Raw genomic sequence first — 20,525 nt, 5'->3', positions numbered from 1 at the left:
TGTATTTCAAGGGTTTTCTAATGTGAACTACATTTAATTCAATAGCTAAAATTTCGTAGCGACATGCATTGTGTAAATAAATCAACATCCTAGGTTAAACAGGAAATCTGTAAAACATTTTGAGTAGATTAAACCGTTACCCTATTTATTAAGGAGGCAATTTTCTATGATTTCTGTTATAAACTGAGATTTAAAAAAAAAAGATTATATGGACGAGTTAAATCTAAAATGAGCTTTTGGACACCGACTAGAGATTCTTTAAAACAGCTTGTGAAGCGTTTGTTCGTATAGACAAATAATTTGTCATTTTTACGATTCCCAAAGATATTCCTGGAGCATTGTCTCATTCTCATGAACAAAACATCGTGAGCTAAATGTACCGCTACACCTGTGAGTCACAGAAAGACTGGGAGATGTTTTTGTCTTTGCATTAGTCCATAATGTGACCACGACATCCTTCAGTCTCCAGGTGGAAGCTGCCCACGCTGGTAAAACAGACGTAATCCCCAGAGAAAGGCTTTGTCAGCTCCAACACCCATGTCCCTCAGTGGGAGAGCCGGGGTGTTGCTGCCTAAATACCTGACAAATCCGGTTGCCACCTGAATACCCAAGTAATCCATCACACACCTCTGATGGCCCTACACAGGCGGATGGAAAGCCTAGCAGTGAAAGCCGCTGTAGCTGTTGGTGGATACAGTCAACAGGAAGGACACGGGCGGGCGCGGTGAGGAAGAACGCTAATACAACGGAGGGCTAATAATGACTTAAGCTAACTGCTCGGGGACTCCTTTATATGTTTAGGCAAGACTAATTGAAACACACTTTGGAGGAGTGGCAATGGAAAGCATGCAAGAGCTGTAAAGGGATCCATGCAAATACGTGGACAACAGCACACAATTGAACTGCGAGGATTAGGGAGAGTTATTAATAATGTATTCATCTCTAGGGGAAAAGGATACCTGTGTTTTCACCACAGGAGGCGGGTAGGGAGGGAGGGAGGGAGTGGACCTTTCTCTGAAAAATCTGCACTAATGGGGAGGAAGGGACAGAAAGTGAAAATGACCAACCTCCGCGCTGATCTTTTTGTGGGTGAAGTGATTTGATGAAGATGACCAATGGGATGAGAAAGATGCAAAGTGAAGAGGAAGACAAACAGTGAAACAGACAGGTGCTTTTAATACACAGAGGAGGTAAGTGACATGGTACAGATCGCAAGATGATTCACACCCCTTAAACACTTTTCCATCTCGTCTTGTCACAAACACAAACTTGGTGCATGATAGGTAAGTGGAAGGAAAAGCGTTTTGCTTTAAAACTCTTACAAATGCAGCATCATATTCAACACCATTTACTCCGATACCCCATAAATAAAACCCAGTGCTACTGATTAGCTTTTGAAAAACAGAAAAGCAACCACTCAGGATAATGCTGCCACCACAACGTGTGTGTTTAGGTAGCAGATGTGAACATGTTTGCCATGTTTGGATTTGATTCAGGGAATCAGAGTAAAGACGTTTTACATTTTTACTTGTCAAATCTCCTGTTTGATTAACCTTCCACATACTATGCATTATTTTGTGCAGCTTTGTTAGTTAAGATCCCTATAAAACTCACTGATGTTTGTGGTTGTAAAATCACAAAATGGGAATAAATTAAGGGGTCTAAATCCAGGATCAAGGAAAAAAACAGAAAACACAGATTTCTTAGCTAAATTGTGATTTAAAATAAGTAAGTTCAAACATCTTTAATCAAACTTTTATCAAAAATTCCCCCTTCAAAGTACAATCTTATTATAATTCACAATGAATTTGTACCTTTTATCTTCTTGAGCATATGCTGATGTCAGTGTTACTAAATATGCTCTTGTTCTTCTTCGCCCCCCGTCATAAATCTGACCTGAATTGACCACATTCCAAGTTTCCCTCCGTGAGACACACACACATACACACACACATAAAACAGCATCGAGATATTTTGGTGAGGAAAAAAAAAAAAACCCAGCTGCAGTACTTTATCCTCGGTGACATATTGACATGTCACATGGATATATGAAAGAGTGCCAGCAGACAGAAGCTGACATCCCTCCTCCGTTGTGGGATAAACGCTTGACAAATGAGCGCTCAAGCACGATCACAGCGCGCTGTGTGCTTCAGCCCACGTTGATGGAGTCCTCCCTTTTTAGAGGAGGGTCACAGAGAGCGACCCGCAGCTGCACACCTTCAAACACGGTCACAGTCCTTAATGGATATCGAGGAAAAGGACATACTGTAAATTGATACAAACACAACGGGAAAAACAATAGATGAGCACGCTCTTCGCCCTCAAACAACCCCCCCACCATCGTCGTCTCCTTCAGTCTTACTCCTCCCACACGCTAATATGAGGACATCACTCTCTGGTGGCTCTAAAATGTCAAGTGGTGACGGTGGAGCAGGCGGCGTGTTTGTGTACCCGCAGAAAGGAATCGGATCAGGTGGTGACAGAGCAGGAAGGGGGGGGGGAGAAAAAAACACATCCAGGGATACAAAACACCAAACCCTAACGAGAACATTTAATGCATGTCTGATAGGTGTGTGTTTATGTGTGTGTGTGGTTGGGTTTCACTTGTGGTTTGCTGCACGACACCTTGAAAAATCCCCACTTTGAGTTGTACACAAACATAAATAAATAAAAAAAAAAAGATAAAATGTTTAATTTAAACATCAAAGTTTTCTAGCTCTAACATGAATTAATTGATCAACTCTTCGGTAACAGCACCATGTAGTAAAATGAATGTCAAATGCAGCGGCTTGCAAAAGTATACGCAACTCTTCATGTTTTTTCACATTTTGAAATGTTACAGCCACTAATTGTAATGTTTGTTTGTTTGTTTTAGCTGTGAGCTAAAAGGAAACGAATTCATGGATCTCGACATTTCTCCTAAACCTCTACTGTTAACACTCAGTCACAACTACAAAGAAAGGATGGTGGTGGCAGCATCATGCCGTGGGGATAAATGTGTAAACAGGGTTAAAGTTTGACCTATCGTCTTAATCATTCCAGCTCCCACAGTATGATACCACCACCACCATGTTTCATGGAAGAACTGACATGTCCAGAATGAAGTGCTAAAATGGTTTAGTCAAAGTCCTAGCTTTAAGCCAATAAAGATACTCTCCCTGTATGTGACTCTCTCTTCAAGTTTCTCTGCTGAAAAGTCTCCTCGCAGCATGATGCTGCCAACACCATGTTTTACAGTGAGTGTGTTCTGTCCAGAGTAAAGCTATTGATAATCACACCCAGCTGGAGTCTGTTTACTTATCCGGTGAAGTCTTAAGGTGATTTATTTAGGGGTATCACAGTAAAGGGAAATGAATGCAAACGCATGACGCTCTTTTGAAAAGTTCAAAATCATTCACGCCTTTGTGTCGATCACAAGAAAACCCAATGAATTCATTAAAGTGTGTATGTAACAAAACAAAATGGAAAAAAGATAAAGTGGAACACATACTTTTGCAAGAGCTTGAGAAAAAACACATAGTAAACAGATGCTAACAGACGCTAACTGCATCAACGATAATTACTTTTTTTTGTTGTAAAACAACAACAACAACAAAAAAAAAACCCCAAGCAAAAAACAGCAGCAGAGGAAGACAGGCATGTCAAAGGCCACCCGTCTTAAGTCGCCCAATCTAGCAGCGGAGTGATTGCGCCGCCCCGGGTCTCGTCTCTCCAGCTCCAGCGCCAGCAACAAAGACGGAGCGAAAACACGGCTGCAGCCTTTTGTTCTCCATTCCAGTCGAAAATACGTCTAAAAGGTTACGCTTGGTTTGATTTCTATCTCTCCTCTGGTGTGGCGAGGCTGGCGGAAAAAAAGCCGGGTATTAGGGCCAGTGGGTTGACAGCTACCTGGGTGGTGTTACGGAGCAGAAGGGCCCCCAGGCCCTGCTGGCGCCACGCCACACAACTACTGTAATTACCTCTGAGGGGGGAAAAAAAGCCGGTGTCTGCACCTGTGACAGACATGTACTGATTAATAGTCGAGACTTACATCCCTTCCTCGGCTCCGCCGTTTGGCTGACTACCTTCTACCTCTGTTGACATGAAAGATGTGAGCTTTTTAAGTGATGTTTAATCTGCAGATGCGATCCTTCTTCAACCTTGAAACAGGATTTCACCTTTGATTCAGAGGGAAGTTTTGTGTACGACCAGACATTTATACTGCTCGTCTGCTCAAGTGAGATAATAAATGCAACAAAAATCATTTCCCTCTCTCTCTCTTTCTCTTTTCTGGATATATGGGCCACAGTAAGCGGTAATTTACTTACTTTATCTTGATGAAAGAAAAAAAAAAGACACAAAAGACTTACTCATCCATAAAACAGGCTGCATGCTCCAGTTCTGTACGCTTTTAACGAAATTATAAAATGATATCCGAGCGTGCCCCTTTCTTACCGTGACACTTTCGCACACTAACAACTGGAGCAGCTATTGTGTTTCATGTACATCAGCCATGCTGGTGTTATCCACAGGCGCTGACCTCGACTACTCACTCCCCTCCTATAGCAGCTTTTTCCCGCATGGCCCCAACCCCGCGCCTGCATTAGTCCGCTCACGGAGACGTTACAGCATAAACAAACTCGGGAAACCCTAGACCCCCCGTCCTCGTCTTTAGAAGCTCCGGGTTTGTGCGGAAGGGAATAATGGCCCCTTTCGATACAGTCGATATAAAAAAAAGAAAGGAGGCCCCGGCGTCGGTGCCAGCGGAGGAAACGATTTCAATGCAGCTGTTTTCTCAGGGGCTGCACCTGGTTGAGTCTGCAGCCAAACTGGAGGCTGAGGTTAGCTCAGTTCATTGGAACAGAAGGAATGAGAAAAGTGCGGTGAAGACGGAGACGAACACGGGAATGGATGCAGAAAAAAAAAAAAAAAGAATAGTGGAAATGCTGGGAGTTGCACAACAGTTAGAGGAAATCCAAGTGTTTCCCACAGGGAACAATTCTGAGAAAAAGCATTTGCCCTCCTTTCAGATTGCTTCTATGTTCCCTTTTTTTTTTTTTTGGTCACTTAAATGTTTCAGATCATCATTCATTTTAACGTCAGACAAAATTAGCCTGGATAAACCCAAAAAAGCACTTTCTTAAGAAGCTATCCAAACCAACTTGGTCCAGTGTGGAAAAGTAATTGCCCCTAGACCTAATAGCTGGTTGTGTTACTCTTGGCGAAAACAACTACCATTAAACGTCTCTTTTTTGCAGAATAGATTTAATGCAGCCACAATGGAGGGTTTTGCAGCACGAACATCTTTCTTAAGGTCATACCACAGAATCACAAATTGAATTTAAGTCCAGACTTTCTCTAGGCCACTGCAAAACCTTCATGGTTTTTTTATTTTAAAGGCTTTCAGAGCTGGATTTGCAGGTGTCCTTTGGACAACTGCTCTCTGCCTTCAAACCCAAGTTATCTTGAGCTAAAGGTCGTAAACGGATGGGCGGAAACTTTCCTCCAGGATTTTCTGGTAGAGAGCAGAATTCATGATCTCATCAATTACAGCAATTCATCCACCACACACCATGCTTTATTACAGAATGTTTTGCTTTGTTTTTTCTTTTATTAAGCAGTGGTTTCGCCTTGGTTTCCTTGTTGAAACATGAACATCAGCTGAAGCATCTGAAGCCTGCAGAGCTTTAGATCTTAATGCATTCTGTGTTCTGGGGTTCATGAAACCTCCTGGATGAGTCAGTGATTAACTTTTTACAGCAGACCCCACCTATTTCTGGTTCAGTGTTCACCTATTCTTCTGTGAGACTCCAAATTATTCAAGGAAAATGAGCCTAGTTTTTCACTGAGCGTATCAGACAAAAATAAATACCACTTGTGGTGCTGAAATACTTTAGCACAATAGTACTTGACATGCTATTGGTTGTCCCTCAGGGAGGCGTGCTTTTTAAGACCTTTTTTAATCGTGTCGTAAGAGGCCTACTAAATGCTCTGCTCCTTCTAATGCTGCTGGCAGAAACCCTGTTCATCTAATATCTTATTTTGTATATTTAGTTTGATGCATATTAAGAATATTGCTGCTTGAACTAATAAAATTAAATAAATGCAGAATGCATTTATTAATGCAGAATAAAACAACTATAAGTGCGCCTATTTGCAGTTTTCAACTAACAGTGAGTGGTTGTGATCACTAACCCTCACTTGGGGGCTAAGGGTCACGTTTTATGCATTCTCCATTTGTGGGTAATATTTCTCACTGTTGTTTGAAAAAGTCCCAAAGCCGTAGGAATGACTTAATGGGTTCGGTGAAAAATGGACTAATAGATCTCATCTTTTTTAGATTTGCCGTATTTGAATAATTTGATTCTACAGGTAAAAAGAAAAATGAACTTAAAGTTATCTCAAAGTTTTCTTTGAACTGAAACATTTATGTGCAACAAAAAGCCAAAACTAGAGAAATGTGCGTGCTTTTTCACAGAACAGTATTTGAAACAGCTGAAATATCATTGATAAATAAAGGTGAGAGACGTTCGACTTTACCTCTGACGTAGAGATTGGCAGGTGCAGAGTAGCGAGTGCCGGCGTCGTTCATGGCTACACATTCGTATTTTCCCTGGTCCGACTCGTCGCTGTTCTCAATTTGCAGCGCTCCTAAATGGAGGATAGGCAAGTTTAGCCTTCTGGACAGACGACAGAAGCAATGCACATTTATTTAAACAGAATCATTCAATAGAGAGTCAGACTGACCCAGTTCACGCTCAGACATGATGGACGAGGTTTTGCAATGATGCGACACAAACAATTACATGTTCTGGCGAGTTTAAGGGAAGCTGGTGATTAAATATTAGGCCTAGTCGTGTTATGAATGAAAGCGGAGCATGTCTGACGGTCGTTTTAAATAACATGTTAAAACCATCACTGCCTCAACAACTCAAGTCAGGAAAATGTGACAGCCCCTCTACATTTATTGGACCCAAATGGAAGAAGATGAGTAAAAACCCTTAAATAATATTCATATGCTGTGGCTGTAACATAATCTCACACTGAAGATCCAGCCTTAAAAATTTCAGCACATTAAATCTACTTTTTCCATGATAAGAAGAACTTAAACCTTTATTTTCAATGGTTCCTCCAGTCAACAAATGACAATAGCACAACAAAATGTTGATTGTTGGAGAACCGTAGCCTTTATTTGTCAGTGTGAGATTTTGTTATTATGACATAGACCTGCATTTTACATATCCCTAACAATGGGTAACACACCTCAACACTCCTGAAGAAGAAATGTTACTTCCTCTAAGTGTACTGATTTGTAACAACCTGCCCAAAAAACATAATCACAACTCTGCGAGGAAGTGCAGTGCAGTGATCACTATGTTTCAGGTGGCAACCTGCTATTAGCTAATGCTTCACGTGAGGTTGATGAATCTCCTAAAAATGCCTAAAGACTTGTCCAACACTTTGTTCAAACGTGGGAATTTAGTGGTGAAACATATTCCAGAAAACAAGTGGAAGAAAAAATATCCAAATGATTAATGGAATAAACCGTGGAAGGATCTGAACATAATGAGAACCTGGGGTATTGGGACCAAACAGCTGTGTTGCCTTAGCAAAAGCACTTATCGGCAAGGCTTAAGGGGGGGAATGCACAAAAGGGCTTTCATTTGTTAGGGAGTATAAAGCTAGAGAGCATTGGAAAATCCAAGTGAATGTGGACTTGTCTGACCTCCTGTCATCCCACATCAGAATAAGAAGACTGATGGATGAAATGATGCACAAGGCAGCACTTTCTCACATGGATAGTCACAGGGCAGTCCAGACCATAATGCCATTGGGAGTCTTTGGTATGTACAGGAGGAGATACTTTGTGCAGCGGTCTGATTCTCTCATCACAGACACAACATATTAGCAAAACCAGTAATGCTACTCTAGCTGGAAGTAAACAAGGTTTCACTCTTTCTCACACTGCAGTACCCAGAACTAGTCTTTTTCAACTAATCTTACCTGGAAAAGGCTGAAACCAACCTTTTCTAGCTAAAAAAATAATAAATAAAAAAAATCTGAAAATGAATGAATGAATGAATGAATGAATGAATGAATGAATGAATGAATGAATGGATGAATGGATGGATGGATGGATGGATGGATGGATGGATGGATGGATGGATGGATGGATGGATGGATGGATGGATGGATGGATGGATGGATGGATGGATTGAATAAATTCTGAATGTATTTCTCATTACATAATTTACTTTTCCTTCTTATCTGGACATAAAAACACAAAACTGACGGCTCCTCCAGACTTTCCCATGTGAAGGAACGCTGGGTAAATGTATGACATAAGATTGTAGAAATGAGGCCATGGTGAAAGACAGGCAGGATCAAGTCCACAGTGGTGAAACAATATATCAGATATCTGACTTTCTCTTTTTTTTTTTTTTTTTTTTTGCCAGGCAACAAAATCACTGAACAACAGGTTAAAGCAACAATTTGTTTCTCGGCTCCTAGCAGCCGGTAGTGAAACAACTACCAGTTCAGTTAACAGTGAGAAAATTATTGACCACGTTTCACCAAGGGGAGACTCTCCTCTGCCAGATGGCTTTGATTTGTATTCACTAATCCAAGTTGTTGCAGGCATCTGAATGAAGGCCAACATGTTGCTTTAAACAAAGCATGAAAACCCCAGAGACAAGTCCAGGGGAGGGTTTTTTTTCCACTCCCCATGAACAGCCAACAGCTAATAATTTGCTATTGACTTGCAAATGGGAGACAGATGAAACAAGTAAATTTTTTTTTTGACAAATTAGGAAAAGCAGCAGTGAACTTACCTGCACCGCTGTTAAAAGCGAATTAATAAAGACACAGAGAAAAGCTGGTTCTCTTAGTAGAATATATGCAGCGGGGTGATAAAAGTTCTCACGTCTCCAAAGCAGCATGGTGCTCCCACAAAAGGCGGCGAGCCACCATGCAGTTTGTAATATGACAAATAAAAAACGAAAAAAATACTCAGAATACGACGCATTTTCACGTCATGCACCATGAGATGAATGTAACAAACAGGTTCACCAACCATAGGGGATTCGACGCAAGACAAGACCGAAACAACAGAAGTAAAACAGGGGCGGAGCGGTGACATGTCGGGTGTGCGACTTCAGATCTCATGACAACACATCCCTCCGAGGTGTTTGTTCGGCTTGCTGAGCTCATCGGCGTCTGGTTCAGCGCTGACATTTACCTGCATACTAATGTCAGTGTCACCAATCTGTCAATCTGCCAGCTCTCCTGCAGGAGAAAGCAGTTTGAGCCCGAAAAAAAAAAAAAAAAAAAAAAGTAGAAGGTTTCTGCATTTTGTCGAGATGTAACACTAGCAAAACGGCTTCCAAGCGCTCGGATATTTGTAGTTTCAGTTCTACCTAAAAGGCATCAGCTGCTTTAACGTCGACCATATATGCAGGGGTGGACATTTGGAAATTTAATTCAGCTTGTTACAGATTTCCAACTTTAAATGCAGCGTTCTTGAGTGGAAATGTGAAAAAGGACTTCCAAAAAAAAAAAAAAATGTACTCCCTGTTTCCATTCAAGAGGGGCAACTTAGCTAAGGTTCTATGCAAATGTAGTCACTTCAATCTCCCATTAAGGCTGCATTAATGAGGCAGGTAAGACTCCTTTGAGAGTCTTTGCTCCCTCAGCTAAAAACCCAGAGAGAAGAGGTTGTGTTCATAAGGATCCTTTTCACATTTTGTAATGTTATTTCACTAGAATTTTACTTGATAGACCAGGAGTCTATATGACCAGTCCTCCAGTAAAACCGCTTAGCATCTTTTGGATGCATCTCTGCTCAAACACACCTGAACAAATTGTAAAGGTAATTCACAATTTGGCTCAGGTGTACTAACATATTTGCTCTAGAAACTAGATAAAATATGCTTGGTAAAATTGTATGTTTTTGCAGTGTTCTGCCATCTTTACAGTTTGAAATAAAATCCAGAGTTGCCAACTGCCTCCAAAAGTCTTATAGCTACTAAATAGTCAGCAACATATAGGCAAGAACTGACTTGACTATAGGCAAGTTTTCATATCTTGCCACAGATTCCAAACTTGATTACAGTCTGGACTTTGACTAGACCACTCCATGTGTTGTTTTGACTTCTAGCAACATCTTCCTCCAGTCTTTTGCTTCCTCTGATTTTTGTCCAGGATTGCCCTGCATTTATCTTCATCAACTCTAATCGGCTTCCCTGCATTCCAGAATCCCCACATCATGATGCTGCCACCCCCATGTTTCAGAGTGGTAGCTTTCCACCATATGTGGGCCACAAAAATAAAAATTTGATTTAATCTGACCATTAGAGCCTACTTTTTTTTTCATGTAAAATGGCTTTTTTTTTCTTTTTGAAGCGTGATGAACAGAGTAGACACTACAATCCAAGGCCACATTTTAAGTTTCTCTACCACTTTGAAATTATGCACTACTTTTTGTTGGTTTGCGACATAAAACCCCATTAAAACACTCCAAAGTTTATGGATATAATACAACAAAATGTGAAAAAAATTCCAGACCTGTGAGATCTTTTTTAAGGCTCTGTACCTGCTACCTTATTAAAGTGGCTCAGATTTCACACCCTCATGCACAGTGGTACGGTGCACTGCCCTTCGCACGGCGAGGTTGGTGATAATTTGTTTGTAAAGGATCAGACAGCAGACAGAACATGTCGGGGGGTCGACCAGGACACGGTGGAAACAGGGTGGGCCGATTGGCCAACAGTGAAGATGAACCCAGCGACGTGACGATGGGGGGGTGGGAGTGTAACGGGGGGCAGATGTGGGTGGGAGGGTATGGCATGGACGTTATGTTTTTCCAATACACCATTTGTCATTCTTACCTCTAATTGGTGTACCACCTATGTGGGAGTAATTTAGATGAAAACAGGGTTGAGAGATTAGTTAGTAATCCACTTACAACAACGGGGGAAAAGAAAACATGTCTTCTGAAGAGCAACAGATAAAGAAAATGACAGAGTAGAGGCCACCTAAATGTGATTAACAAAACTCAACACACTTAATCAATGCTACAAAATACAGCAGGTATGAATGTTGGAGAGCACAACAGAAAAACAGCAAAGCCTTTGAGAAGGATCCCTTCTGTCAGACGAACCCCTTGAAATATAATATTCCCCTTTCGGCTTAAGCAGGAAACAACCCTGAACACGCTTACTTCGCTCCACAGTAGCTTTAAATTCATACAGAAAATGTTTTAATTATGCTTTCCGATTGAAGCTGGCCTTCACTCTTTTTTGCTGCTAGTAAAAAGGACATGGGTAATTACTGAAAAGAAGGCAGAGTAAATAGGGTGATGGACAAGAAGAAGTATTTATGTCGACCTTTTTTGCAGAAAAGGAATTAGTATCTTTGCAGCGTAAGATGAATCAGAGGCTTAAGAAGAAATAAAAAGTGTTATATTAACAACAACAATAATAATAATAATAATAACTTTGTGGGCCTTTTCTGTTCAGCCCTGGCAACAAACTAATGTGCTTCTTTTCTGCCAATGCAGAATTGGCCTCATTTCGTGTCATATTCAGTAATGTAAATCCTGATGCGGCAGCAGATGTCAGGAAAACGGTGGTGGATAAAAAGAAATGTTAGTCTGGGGGCATGGCATATCAGCACATTTTCAGGCACTCCAAATGTATGTGGGAAAAGAAAACTAATTAAAAGTTGTTGGTGGAAGTGAAAAGGGCGGAAACATCTTTTCTCTTTTTCTGCACAATTTTATCCTTGCACTAAAAATATCAAACAATTAAGTAGCTGAGTTAGTATGCAGCTTCTACTATGTTATGATTTTACAGTGTCAATAACATGGACTGCTCTAGTACATTTCCAGCTTTTCCTTAAGTGGCTATGTCATCAAATTTTCCTGCATTTTTTTTTTGTATTCATCTTCAAAATGTGTAGGATTAACTTGACCTGACTTTTTAGGCCACAAAAGGTTGTTGTAGATGGAGCAGAGACTGAGTGACGCTACAGATGGCGTCCTCAAAAATAATTGTAATTGGATTTATGTGGAGAAAAGTGAGAATTGCATTTCCTCCTTGGTGGTAATTATTCAAACTCCTCCATTTCTCATCCTTATTTTAGATGTAAGCCTTTATTTTTCACTCAGACTTGAGAGGTAAACTTTGTCATTACTGTTGTTAAGGTGGATATTGTGTTCTCCCTTGATACAAACATTCAAACTAAACATCTCCACCTTTTAGCTAGGCTTTTTTTCCCCTTTCTCTGCTGCCTTGTGTTATTTTTTCTCTCAACTTTCTCATTTAAATAACTATCTTGAGCTGCAAGTCTCAACATGTCTTTAAAAAAAGTGGGGAAAAAATAATGATATATGCCCCTAAAGTATCTATTATCTTTGACCTTTTGCTCCTCAGACCTGCAGTCAAGTCTGACACTTCATAAGCTGCTCTTCCATTACAGAAGCCTCACAAAGTAAAACCTGCCTCTTATACAGTGGGGCTTTTACAACCACACAAAGTAAAACTAGGCTTAGAGGAGAGTCAATGACTGAACCTGCTCCAAAACCCACTAATCTATCTACCACGCACACTTCCCATCAAGCCCAGGTCAAATAAGGCTGTTTATATATCAGTGAGACTGTTAGTGTGAACAAAGAGTACCTCATTAGGTTAAGGTTGAAATCCTAGCTAATACATCATCTGCTGGCCTCATTGTGACCCAGCTGCATGTTTAAAAGGGGATTAGGGATTATTTAATAGGGTGAAATTTCCTCGCTCCGTACTTCAAAAGGTTTTAAAAGTTCATGCGTCACTGTCAAAGACTGCAGGAACACGGAGACAGTGTCATTCCAACTTCAGTAACTGTGTAAGTGAGGACTGTGTGGTTGTGAAGAATAAAAGTCTAAGAAGTCAGCAAAGTAATCAAGGTGACAACGACGAGCCGAGTAAAACTTTTCTATCCTCCGTGATGAAAGCAATGAATGAAATCATCGGTGACAACAAAGGCCTTTTGTTTTTCTCTCATTGGCCTCATGTCTTAACAGGGTGTCTGCAGGTATGCAGTGACATCTCGCACCTTGCAGCTCGGCTTTCTTGTGTTTACATCTGCAATAAGTCATGCTGAGCCACGAGATCAGATAAGTTTGTACCTGAGCGGAGCTGTTTGATGCGCCCGTTGCTGCTGTTGATGTCTACGGGGAGCATGTCCTTGTACCACGAGATCTCCGGGTCCGGGTTCCCGCCTGCGGCGCACAGCATCGTGGCGGTCCGGGTCTTCTCCACCACCTTCAGCTGAGGCCCCATGTCAATGGTGGGGAAGCCGGGCGGGATCTGGTTCTCTGAAAACGCGTTGAGAGACAGATTTCTATTAAAGAACAAATACGGAGAATAAAGAGGGAAATGTGTGTTTACAAATAGACACAGTTGTCTTTCAAAGGATGCAAGAGGAGTTCATCGGAGCTTTTCAGCTGGCAAGGTCAGAGATGAAGATGAAAGAAGAGCAAAAACACTTCAGGTGCCACAGGCCAAACAGTAATCTGAGCACATGCTCACGAACAGCTAATATTAGTGTGAGGGCACCAGGCACTACAGAGGAAAAACAGATCTGGGGCTGATTTGGATTAGATAACAACAAAAAAACAATCCTGTTAGTAGCTGATTATCATAGCAGGCTTATTACCCAGAGAGGGGAGTCTCAGGTTCAGATAGAGGAGTGATGGTTGCAATCTGCCTCTGGGCACTCAAGCATAGATGAGATGCCTCAGGCTCAGAAAACTAAATAAACCAATTTGAATAATCCAGCTCGACATAATGAATGTAATGGAATGTCCATGAAGTGATCCTTAAATCAGAATTTGGCATTCTACTAGCAGAAAGTTGTGTTTTTCGGTCTGAATCCTGTTTTAGATGTCAGCTTGACCTCATAGATGCTTGTAATATCTTTTCCAGGCCTCGGTCTAACTAATGAAAACGTCAGGGAAGTGAGGTATTGCCCGAAAAAAAGAAAAAAAAAACAAAAAAAACTTTGCCACTGCCTGGCAGAGAAAGTAACTAGCACATTCCATGAAACTTGCAGAAAAGTCCCAAGCAACTACCAGAAAATGTCTTGTAAGTTCTGGAAAATCTAAAAATGTTGGCCAGCGTCTAATTACTTGCAGAAAAGTACATAGTGAGTTCTGGAAAATAACTTTAAATTTCCTTGAGAGTAGCTGGTAAATTCTTCTAAAGTAACCAGTGTGCCTCATAAAAGTTTCAGGAAAGTACCTTGTGAGTGCCGAAAAGAAACCATTAAGGTCTGGGACAGTCACAAATACGTTCTTGGAAAACATCAGCTGGTTTTTGTATTGTTTGTTGCTCATTACCTAAATCATACAAGCAATTTTGCGCTGGTGTAGCAAACACAAGATTGTGGCAGTGATTATCAAAACCACATAACCCTGTAATTAAAAGGAACGAAGAACTTTTGAGGAGCTACTAGAAACAAAGACAGAGTTTGGTTTAACAGAACAACAGGATAGGAAGAAAAACTCAGCATGAAGTCGGTTTGGAGAGTAGTGAAGGGAAAGCATTAATATGTTAACAACAAAATGAATCTCTTCAATTATTTCTCTTCATTGATTCAAATGTAGACAAGCTGTCAGCTTAATTGACAATATGCCATGTCAAACAGATGCCCGGCTACAAACAGATCAATGTCAGGCAAAGAGCGTTGGGCTGTGGGTGTGATGATAACTGTCACATTCGTTTCTTTGAAGTACTTTCAGATCTGCAGCAGAAAGCCAAACTAAATCAAACGCATTCAAAGGCGAAAAGTTTGATGTTACTTTCATATCCGATTGCATCTGACCAAATTCTGGATTGTGTAACTGCACATGGGATTAGAGCACACATCCATTACAATGCACCCAAACAAATAGCTGAGTCATTGGAGACAAATCAGCTGTCCGGCACTTCTTTTATTTTATTTTTTATTTTGTAATATTAAAGGTGAAAGTTCCCACTTACCACCCACCAGTGTACAAGTGTGGCTGTGATTAATTGTTTCATTGCATTGTGATCAGATCTTTTCAGCCCGATAAAGCCATGCAAATAATGAATTACTGCGCAAATATTTAGCTTTTTGCTACTTCTGCATTAAGGCAAAAGCATTTTATCTCAATGTGTCAATGTACAAACAACAATCCTAAACTTATCAAAAGAAGAAGAGAATAATCAAATAGTCTAATTGGGCTGAAAAACCACAATTATAGCCTCCACTTCAAATAAAACCGTCAAACATGGCATACACGATGGCTCTTGTGAAGTCTGATTAAGAGGTTGCTCTTTAACAAGACAAAATGTAGAGCTGTCTCCTCGTTTGTTTCACTCGGGCCAAAGTGCCAACATAAATCAAGTGTTAATTATTAGGACTTTTGCCTGAGGTTACCATTAAAATACACATTACGCAACAACAGACAAATAAAGAGCTGCTCTGGTGGACGACAATATTTACACAAAGTGTGGGTAATAGTGTGAAAGTTAAAGCAACAAAGTTGGCTCATGAATTCATCTATCAGTCAATTATCTATGCCCACTTATCCTTTAAAGGCGTAAGAGTGGCTGGAACCTGTCCGAGGTCACTTCAGGTAACGGACAAGGTGAACGCTGGACAGGTTGCCAATCCGTCATGGAGCAAGAAATTAATGAGCTAAAAGTTATGCTGATGGGCCATTAGCAGACTGGTTCACTAAACATGACCTTCAAGGGAAGCAGGTGAAGAGAAACATCAGAAATAAGCTGTCAGCAGGTTATTTCCGGACACAGCTCAATCCTTAACTTTGACATACAAACTGTGATTAGAAATATGTAGCGTCAACTGATAGATAATCAACATAAATTAAATAAAATCCCTCTTCATTTGAATTTATTGTACTTACACGTAGCACAAAAACCATACTTTAGTTCTGATAAATGTCCCTCTGCATTTAATAATTCCCCTAAGGTGTCTTTTTAACGGGTGTCTGTCTTTAGTAGGCGACAGCGGTGAGGCATGTTTGTTTCGTCTCCTCTGGTGATTTATTTCAGTGTGAAATAATATTGATTTTGGCCAGATCTACAACAGTAAGGAGTGTTCTGCCATCCTTCTCATATGCACATAAATAAACAATTAGCTTAACAGAAACTGAAAGGTCAACACTGCCTTCAGCCTGAACAAGTGCAAAAGTCACCTACATGCTAGCAGTTTATTCTTTCAAATGGGCTAACAGAGCCTTTCTCTAAACATCTTTATTCAGTCTAAATTTGGAAAGGACCTACAGGCTAGAGAAATCTCATTTTCAAAGCCTTTTTATGGGCTAATTAAAGACAAGGACGGGCCACTGTTAAATAGCCATAAAAAGAAATTCACACACATCCAGTCTTCGCAGGGATGCTTTGAATATGTCATAATCTCTTATATTTTATTAAGTAGACCTCCGTCTGGTCTGAGCCAGAGATCCATATGTAAACCTACATGACCTGAGCATAAAAGGTGGATGGCTGTTGTTTTGTTCTCCTCGCCAGTAGAACAGTTGTTTCTCCTTCCACCCTTGTGTTTGGCCCGTAGCCCAGACCGTCTCGTGTTCAGACCCAGGTGAATATGAGAGATCTTTGAGGTGAGGCTCACTTCCTTTGCAACCGTACAGAATTAGTTTCCAGACATCCCAAATGATACCTCTACAGAAGAGGATACCGCTATAATAAAGTCTACTTGGCCGTACAGTTTGTTATTGAATGAGTAGTGGTGGGAGTATTGATGCTCCCCGTGTTCCTCTGTGGTTTGCTCTCTCTCTCTCGCTCTCTCGCTCTCTCTCTCTCTCTCTCTCTCGCTCTCTCTCTCTCTTACGTTTGGAAAAAACAAAACAAAAAGAGAGACGGACGACACTGGAGTGAGATGGATGCAGTCAGAAAGGGGAGGAGAGAGCAATGCAACTTACATAATCGTATGAATACAATTGTTCAAATCAGAGCATATCCAAGAGGAAACGTTAAAATGCACATTTCTGTGGAAAAGGATAACAGATCCCTGAGCTGTTCTACTTCTGAGAAAAAGAGTGGGGAAACCACTGAATTATGCTAAACCTTGAGGGGGATGAACTCCACTCTCACCTACTTACAAAACGCTTTGAATATTTTCATCATGTATCACCTCGGAGGATATCCCTCTGAGGCTGGACCCAGTTTCCTCATGTATGCCTTCAGTGGGCAGCGTCTGTGGGGTCTGCTGGCGGTTGTGTTCCTGACAATACTCTAAGATTGATTGTGTAGTGATGCAGCAACTCCGTTCTCCTCTCAATTTGGGGAGTCCAATGCATTGATACATTTAAAAGATTGCTTTTGAATGCTATTAGGAGTATTGTACTGCTAATTAATTGATGATGACACACTGCAATTTCACATTTTAATAGCCGAGAATAATCCTAATGTGAAATGATCATAATAGGGAGGTGGAGAGAGAAAAAAAAAGAAAAGAAATCTAGAAATTTAACATTAGTTGACAGTGCTACAAAAGGTATTTGAGCTTCATGGATTTATTCTTTTTGTGCTTTTTTTGTCACAGTCTATTCAAATCAAACAAAGTTAAATATCAGTCAAAAATAAGCGTAGGAAATACAAAGTGAAGTTTTTGGAGAGCAGGTTTTATTTAGAAAGTCTTTAATAACCGATTATAATTATTCTTCGCAGTAACGTCTACCATCCAGCATTTAGTCTTTCACGTCTCTGTGGAGGAAAGTTGGCTCCTCTTCTTTCTTTTCAGTACCGTTTTATTTTCAATGGGACTGATTGCTTCAGTTATTGTTACGTTGGCTTCTTCTGGGGCAGAATTATGACACACATCTCACATCCACGCCGCAAAGGTCGTATCAAACGTAACATAGCCCTTCAGACTAATGTTAAACTATTGGACACGTATCCAATTTAGTAACACATGGAAACTGTACAAATCAGATTTTTGGGGGGTGAAATTGGACGTTTCAGACAGCAATAATAATAATAATAATAAAAAGTCAGATATGGGCAAACAAAAAGACAGTTTGGGTTGTCTGCTGTGTGAACATAATCCATGTTTGACTGCAGTTGAATTGTTGTGAATTTTTCGTTACACTGCTTCCCTGGAAAGATTTAACACTGTTACATGTTTTCTCTATTTGTGGACAACTATTGTGTTTCACCGGAGTCTCAAAGCTCCAGGACTGGGATCATAACCCTTTCCAGACTGATAGATGTCAATGATTTAGTTTCCTGATTTTATAAGATCCTTCATCCTACTTCCTGCTGTCAGACAGGTTCTTTTCAATGGATCTGGTTGATCTATAGAGTCATGCTCAATTATCTGAAGAGCTCAACAGTAAGGGAAGTGAAAACAGAGAAAATCTGCTCGACACATCAACCTAATTTTGATTCAATCTCAGATGGAAAATTGCTGTCAATTACACCAAGTGTGTTTCTTTGGGAGGACTGAAAAGTCTATCATGCCTTCTTTGAAGTGAACTTTCATCTATTCCCTCCTTACGCTCTCATACCTACAGCAGTATTTAAGTTTGCAACACACTTGCCAGATGAAATAAAAGCTTTCCCCTACTGGGAGAAAAAGCTACTTATACTATCGCTATTTGGGGGATGAGACCTTTTTTCCTCCACATAATGAAACGGGAAGACACATCCCACCTGACCTACTTGTATTGTTGCATGGAAAAATTTATGATCAACATTATTGGCAAATGTTGGTGGGCTGTGAAAAATGCAAACCGATGTTAAAACGGGGTTAGAGACCCCAAAGGAGTTATTACACGAGTCAGCGGCTCTGTCATATCAGGAAGCACAAACAGGGAATAATTTAAAAGCTGCTGCACAGCTTACACAGTACTGTGTCCTTGACTTCTGCTTAATGTCTGCATCGCAGGTGAAACATTAAAAACACAAGTTTTTCTTACAGTGTGTATGATTAGGAGAAGGTGACCGAGGTGTTTCGACCCCTCTAATAAGTTAAACTACAGATGAGGTTTATTTATGCCCAAAGGGGAAACGGCATTAATGAGCTTTGCAGTAGCTGTAGCAGCAAACACACGCCACCCTCCTCTACAGCTTAAACCTCTGCTAAAAATGTACAAAAAGCCTTAAAATAAATGATTATGATCACCTGGCGACCTCTAGATGCATTGCCCTGCTGCTTTTCTCCAACAGTGTGGTGTGAAGATTTCTTCAACTAAAACTTCCTTTGGTGGTTTTCAAAATTTTAATCAATTTTTCCCCATTTTGTGAGAGGCTAAGAGAAAAGTTCTTGTGTGTCATATTAGAAAAACTGAAGCATAAACCATGAAAATATAACAGTGGCATCCATTTTAAAGGAAGTGTTTTAATAGTGTGCTATTTTTACTTCTTCTTAGAAAAATATTGGATTTTCTCCACACTGAACAAATGATCAAATTAAAGGTTGAAAGATTTTCAGTGTTGGATTATGCTTCTACAATACAACCCAAATAAGTGACTATAACTGAATTATACCACAACATAATGAATGTATAGATAAAAAAAAAACCTCTGGGATTTCTTTTTATTGTATGCTCAAACGTTCTCCACCAGCACAACTACACAGGGTTGGTTAGGAGCCCGATTCTGGCAACCAAGCTTCACTTTTTATTTTATTCTAGTAGGGGTTGTCAATGAATGTGATGTGGGTTGTTGTGCTACTCAAATTAAAGGATTTCTTTTATTTATTGTGTGGCACAAAGGAATTAATGCAAAGTTCCCACAACTTCTTACAAATGCTGAAGGTGATATTGTGGATTAAAAGGAAAATATTGACATGATCGTTTGAATCCAACAAAAAAATTGTTTAAATGTATAATTTCTTTAACATGAGTTTTTTTAAACACCTTATCTGGAGGACCTTTGCTGAAGCAGAAGAAATATACAAATAATCCAACTAAAAAAAGAAAGTTTGCAGGAATTTCATATTTAGTAAATATTCATAAAAATGTTGTGACTTTTGCAGCTTATTTGCAAATGTTTAGACATTTTTTTAAATTTATTTGTCAGGTTAAAGTCACAGCAAAACGTGAGAATCTAAAAGTGTATTGAGACATTGGACAAAGTCTGTGTCCTTGGTTTTTAGTTAAAAAAAAAAAAAAAAAGAAAGAAAATCCAAAGGCTCTTTTGTTAGATTCAAAGATCATGTTTTACCAGGAAATATTTGCGGTGCCCCGTCTGTCTGCGTCTACAACTGGAACTTCTGTGTCTGGTCTTGTCTGCTAATTTTCCATCCTGAGCAGACAAAGACGAGCCTTTGTTCTAAACTCTTAAAAGGGAGAAGATAAGGGATGAGTAGAGTTTGGAGAGAAAAAGAGGCAAATAGTGCGAGAAATGCGGGTTGATGTTTGGCAAGATAGAGGGAATTTTTGATAAAAGACGTCGCAGGGCGAGTGATTTATATAAAAAAAAAATTAATAATATAAAGCTCCACTTCTTTGTCTACTGCAGGTAAGAAAGGAAAAAAAATCATTTGATGATGTC

At 40.1% G+C, this 20,525-nt stretch overlaps 1 protein-coding gene across 13 annotated transcripts in view; it reads right to left on the bottom strand.

Moving 5' to 3' along the window:
* The window catches only part of LOC106936013 (protein tyrosine phosphatase receptor type F), a 161,299-nt gene that overhangs the window by 94,304 nt on the left and 46,470 nt on the right, over positions 1 to 20,525 (bottom strand). For 7 of the 13 annotated variants that reach the window (XM_015016801.1, XM_015016852.1, XM_015016825.1 and 4 more), the window contains exons 4-5: positions 13,145 to 13,333; positions 6,520 to 6,630 (exon numbers count right to left, since the gene is read on the bottom strand). In XM_015016801.1, the coding sequence (XP_014872287.1) occupies positions 6,520 to 6,630; positions 13,145 to 13,333 (300 nt within the window). Of the gene's footprint in view, positions 1 to 6,519; positions 6,631 to 10,865; positions 10,884 to 13,144; positions 13,334 to 20,525 lie in introns of all 13 variants that reach the window. The other 6 variants (XM_015016785.1, XM_015016818.1, XM_015016794.1 and 3 more) reach the window with 1 other exon arrangement.

Source organism: Poecilia latipinna, unplaced genomic scaffold, assembly GCF_001443285.1.
Source record: "Poecilia latipinna isolate Pla-1442-1.1 unplaced genomic scaffold, P_latipinna-1.0 Scaffold75, whole genome shotgun sequence".
NCBI lineage: Eukaryota > Metazoa > Chordata > Actinopteri > Cyprinodontiformes > Poeciliidae > Poecilia > Poecilia latipinna.
Note: the sequence above shows the minus strand (reverse complement) of the source record. Positions and strands in the feature narration are given on the sequence as shown.